The sequence below is a fragment of the Ambystoma mexicanum genome, chromosome 1p (genome assembly GCF_040938575.1).
Source record: "Ambystoma mexicanum isolate Mex_15411 chromosome 1p, UKY_AmexF1_1, whole genome shotgun sequence".
Classification (NCBI taxonomy): domain Eukaryota; kingdom Metazoa; phylum Chordata; class Amphibia; order Caudata; family Ambystomatidae; genus Ambystoma; species Ambystoma mexicanum.
The window spans coordinates 818,886,202-818,892,025 of record NC_090921.1 but is presented as its reverse complement, the minus strand read 5'-3'; the positions used below and the strand labels follow the sequence as shown (position 1 = coordinate 818,892,025).

At 42.0% G+C, this 5,824-nt stretch overlaps 1 protein-coding gene across 1 annotated transcript; it reads left to right on the top strand.

Annotated features, from left to right (window-relative positions):
- Positions 1–3,155: 3,155 nt before the first annotated feature.
- On the top strand, positions 3,156–3,959 carry LOC138513802 (exodeoxyribonuclease-like). The gene has a single exon (XM_069628936.1). The coding sequence runs from the start codon at positions 3,156–3,158 to the stop codon at positions 3,957–3,959; it is 804 nt and encodes a 267-aa protein (XP_069485037.1).
- Positions 3,960–5,824: the final 1,865 nt, after the last annotated feature.

Below are 5,824 nucleotides of genomic sequence, written 5' to 3'. Positions count from 1 at the left end.
GAACGCACATAGAAGAGTTACCTTGTGAAAACTGTACCGTGGGTCGCAGAGACCTGAAATTAGCTAATCAGGGAAATTATGCGATCCATCATATAGATGACAATTCTCTACCCGAAGCTGATAATAGCCCTTACACACTGAAGGAAAAACCAACAGCAGGTTCTGAGCGAAATGCTCAGATGAGTGTCGATTGGGGCTGTGCGAACAGCCTATCTGACAAGCCAATTAGCACTACGGCGAGCCCTAATAGGCGTAGTTCAATTGTGGCCATAGACAAGGTCTTCAGAGACCTAAGAGAATTAAATGCAAGATTTGGAAATCAACAAAACCCTGAGCAAAACCCTGAGCAACTTGTCGAAATATCAATTGACGCAAACCTACAAGAGCAGATGCCTTGGGTTAAATGGGCTAAACAAAGGAACCCATTACAACCACTGACTTGTGAAATGACACATGATGAGAAACTTTATCCGTGGTTGCAACCCTCGGCGAAAAGGAAAAGACAAGAATCCCTAATGGAAGATCGCATACCCAACTCCCAAAAGAGACTTACGAGGGAACTACAACTTGACCCTCGAGACAACAAATCTATTGACCACTTCCTGGGTTCATCCCCGGGCGCTAATAGTCCTGCCGGGTCACCAAAAAAGAAGAGGATTTCTTGGGGGAAAAAAACCCGATTGCTACGATTTAAGCCCAGAAAACTATACCAAACACAACAACTGGCGCAAGAACTATCCAGAAAAATATCTAAAGACCTGAACACAATGATAATGGCTGCGCATACCATATCCATGGCACCTTATATGAAATTGTATGAACATCTGAATGATAATGTCAAAGACCAGACAACTTTATTAGCCATGCTGAACAGAACTAATGATGAACAAACAAATCTTGGCTAATGAACATGCGAGATCTGAAATGAACGTGAGGATAATATTGGAACATACCAAGAATAGTGCGACAGATAAGCGTCTGTTCGCTGAAGTTGCTAGAGAAGCAATTTCCTTGTTGAAATCGCAAAATACGTAACTGTTAACATCGGGCCAGCCTGATAAAACTGACACTGATGTCGGTCCTGGAGCCGCCAAAGACCATACGAAATTAAAAGATCAAACTACGGCCTCAAGCATGAATAGCGGTACAGAAGTAAGCCTTGGAGCCGAAAATAGTGACATCGCCCCAATCACAGATCTTTCCATTACACCGCAACCGCAAAAATGTAAACAGAAAGTGAAATACATAGGTGAAGTCGAACATAATTGAACATCAGATGGCGGTTGTCGCGAAGACTGGGAAAACAGGACACTGTTAGGCGCAGTTATAGCAGCACAGTCAACTGATAGAGCTAAAGAGACAGCACCTATCCAACAACCTCATACTGTGACTGTAGACAGTGCCTCGAGCTTAATTCTCCCGGAAACAGTGGCAAAGAAACCTTCCTTACCCTCAGCTAACATCTCAAGTCAAGTCAAACACGCTAAGAGCCTGGATCTACCCAATCGGGAATTAGCCAACCACCCAATATGCGTGGAAGATAATCCAGATGACAAAGCTACTTTTCCCACCGAAGAAGTGTTTTCGATTTTTAATCTCAACAAAGCCGAAACCGCAAAAAAGGATGGCCTGAATAACATAACTGCAGAGAAAAAATCTAAAAACATGAAAAAAAGAAAACCTCAGCAAAGATCACAGGTGCGATCCTTTTTAAGGAACATTAAAGGCTTTAGCATTACAACAACCTGCAACAAAACACATAGAGAGCAAACATCAGTACTAAAATCAGCTCGAAACCCATATATGATGAGCAAAAAAACTGCAATGCGGTGGAAAAAAATACTGTTCCTGAAGATGACAGTAGCTCGGTAGATCTGCTAGATCTTTCGATCTATGAAAATTATGAAGAAGACACAGGCTATTCGACTCAGATTACTGCCACTGAACCAAAGGAGGCCTCTGTGCTGACTCCTGCAAATACAAATATAGACCTCTGCTTGCCCGTGAGTGATGAGAGGAAACCGGCTGATTCCAAAAGAAATTAGCTCATCCCTGGGAAATTAGATGTTCCGGAAACAAAGGAACCTACATCTAGCAATTGAAGACTTGTCATTATGGAACGAAGAAACCTGGATGAGACCGTCACGATACCCGCCGCAGACCTCGCCGACAAATTTATCACGCTAGAGGCCAAAAGAATCCTAATCACAGCTAGTAGATGTTATACAACCGATGAATCAGATGAGGAACTGCATAACCATGAACTGAAGAAACATGGACAGGAATTTTGAACCCTTGAGTCAAAAAGAGCGCTAATAGACGCTGTGAAGTTTAAAGAAAGCTCAAATGTAAGAACAGAGAAGAGAACTAGTGAGCCAATAAAATATGAAACAGATCATCAACAAATTAACAAATGTCTCTCACCAACGAGAAAGATAAACTTCGACTCTTACAAACTGAGGACAGAGGCCACCCAAAAAAACGCAAAGGCTGATGCATCGCCCAACAAACGAACAAGCCGCCAACTCCAAACCGACAAAAAGAAATTGGGGAAATATCTTTTACGGCTGGAGCAAATAGAGAAGGAAAAAGATGGCCTGATACTATATCGAAAGAATGTGATGGTGCTATTCCATCATATAACGCAACTGAGAACGGTGGTTTTGGAAGACATCCAAATTGAGGAATTTGAGGACGAAACCAAAAATGATTGTGTAATTTTGCACATTGCGTCAAAAATCATTTGTGACTCATTAATGAATAGTGGCACTATCCTGAACTCTCTAGGGTTTGATATCAACAAAACTTGCGAAATTAAGAGGCAAGATACGTCCAGGAAACGTGCTCGCTCACCTGATCTCGGACCTGTAGCAAATAACAGCCCTCCTAAACAAGTGAGAGACGATAAGGCCATATGCAAGTCAAAGGCATCCAATTATCAGGTCAGCAGCGAAAGACCGGCTATCGAAAAAGACCTGATCAAAATAATGATTGCCAAGGCGGATAGTACTGTTCTGAAGAGCCGTCGCTGTTCCGGAGAAGAGCAGGACTGGACCTGGGTTGCTCAAACCATTAACAGTTGCAAAGAGAGCTAATGCCAAAGGTCTAGCCAGCCGGGGGATATATGCTTTGCCTCCTGGAATACAAGAGGTCATATGCATTTGTTCAGCGATATTCCAACTGACTTAGAGGATGTAGACATCTTATGTCTACAAGAGACATGGCTAATGAATATACCAGCAGCGGACGGCTTCGAGATTGCCTTCAATCCAGCAATTAAGGGAACCAAAGGATGCCCTATGTCCGGGCTGCTCACCCTTGTTAAACTTGAAAGTGGCATACGCATTCTAACAGCGAAAAATATATCACCATATATACAAGTTGTCAAGATCAAATTGCCGATACAGCAACCCAAAATAGAGAACCTGTTAATACTGCTAAATGTCTACTGGCAACATGCTGTAATGCAACTTGACAAATTTATGGAGCTAATTTCAGAAACGATCTGTGACGTTAAGGAAAACGAGAAGGAGGCCAATATTTTGATCTGCGGTGATCTTAATATAAACTGTCTTCCTGATAAGATCAGAAATGACCGTGCACATGGGAAGAACACCAGCGATCCAGTGGCCACAATGTGGCTCCACGAAATGAAAGCATGTAACATAAAGATGCTGAATGGAGAAACTCCTGGTGACATTCCAGCGCATTTTACCTGGCAAAGAAATCAACAACAATCCACCATCGATTACATGTTTGCGACTGAAAGCATGAAACAGGAGGTTGCATGCTTAAACATCACTGAAATGAAATCAAGCGATCATTGCATGCTAGAAATGTATTTGAATGTAGCGCAACCAAAGAAGAAAGCAGCTAACTCATGTAAGAACTTAGTTGTTGTACCAGGCCGCAATCGACTGCGGCTGAATCAAACCATCTCCATTTTACATCTCTGTTAAAATCGATGCAAGAAAGGTTAGTCAATGAGAACATTGAATAAACAACTCTTTTAGAGACAAATCGAGAGAAGCAAACTGCGAGGTCAAGGCCTGACTTCGTAAAACTACACACATGGGACTTCGAGATTGTCTCTAGGAAGAAAGAGCTGACCAAAGCAATAAGAAAGTAAAAAAAAAAAATACTCAAGCTAACTGGGAAGAGAGAAAAAACAACTGAAACAAACTTACAAAAATTGGCTTATCAGTCACAAACACGTAATGCTGCAACGAGATGCAGAAGCAATGATGGAAACAATTGTCAAAAGGAACACAAACGCCTTCTGGGCTTACTTGAATAACATATCGACACCACAAGGGGCAGTAACAAAAAACATGGTGTCTGAGAAGGCTTGGGTGGAATACTATTCGGACACATTCTACAATTAAAACACAATGCCTAGCAAACCATCAGATTCGAGAAGTGACTGGTCAATCAAAATTGACAAAGAAGACATACATGGAAACATCATAAGACTTAGCATGTCAAGAGCCCCTGGACCTGACGGGCTAACGAATCAACTTCTAAAACAACATCCAGAACTATGGATGGACTTCTGCCACACTCTGTTCATCTCGATTCTGCAGGAGAGAAAGATTCCTACCTCCAGGCGGAGTGCTATCGTCGTGCCAATCTTTAAAAAAGGCAAACGCACAGATCCTAGAAACTACCGCCCAATAGCTCTCCTAGATGTAGTGGGGAAAATTTTTGCTACGAACTCCAGGGTAAACCGCTAAAATGGATTCAAGAATCAGAACGATACGACCCTCGACAAGCAGGATTTGTTAAGGGTGTCGGCTGTGGTCTAAATCTGGCAATTATATATTTCCTAAAAATGGAAGCTATACCACAAAAGAAAAAGATCTATATTGCGTTTGTCGATCTGTCAACTGGAATATTTCATGTGGCTGGATACAAGGACAGACGCTTAACCACAAGAGATAGGCCTGGACTCATTGAGAGATAAACCATATTCTGGTTGACTGTGTAAGCTTAGTGATGATTAGCAGGAAGATCTTATTGGCTCATGGTCTTTTAAAAAAATATATTACCACCAACAACATCTGGCAACGGCCATAATTTGATACCATTTTACGAAGTTCTGGGATCTCATTGTCAACATCCTGGACGATCTCATGGGGCATTAGATGTAATCAGACTTGCTATTTGCTTAGAGAATCTATTTTATATAGTACTTAGTTTCAACTTTTTTTACTTTCAATTTTGTTTGTTTCATTTTTATTTTATGGGCTTAAGAATCACTATACATGGTTTATTCTTTGTTTTTTCACATTGTGTAAATGACAAAAAAGTATTGGCTATATTGTCTAAATAAATACATTAAAAGTATTGCATTTTCCAAATGATCTCACTGCACCCTAGAGGCGTTGCTGGGGGGGGCTGAGAGGACTATAGCCCTGGGTCTTTTGGTTGTAGCCCTGGATAGATGCTCAGGGGTTACAACCAAAAAGTCTAGCTAGCCCCCAGTCCCGACAGTCCCAGAATTAGCGTAGCCCCGGATCTCTTCCAGACCTAGCAACACCCCTGCTGCACCCAATGAGGCCGTTTGTTGGGGAGGTGCCCTAAACTAATTGGTAGCAGCACTGTAGAAGTGTTTTGATCATTTTTATAAAAGTGATCCTGGACACAGAAGAGAAAGTCTAATTTGGGAATGCAATTCCAGGTGCACAGTTACATTTGCTCTTTGGAGCAGCTGTGGGCCACTGCCTGCAGGTATGTCAGAATAAGGATGCTTACTGGTAGGTACTGAACTGTAAGGGCGTGGAGGGGGTCGGGGGGTTCAATTCTGGGAAACAGTGATCTGCAA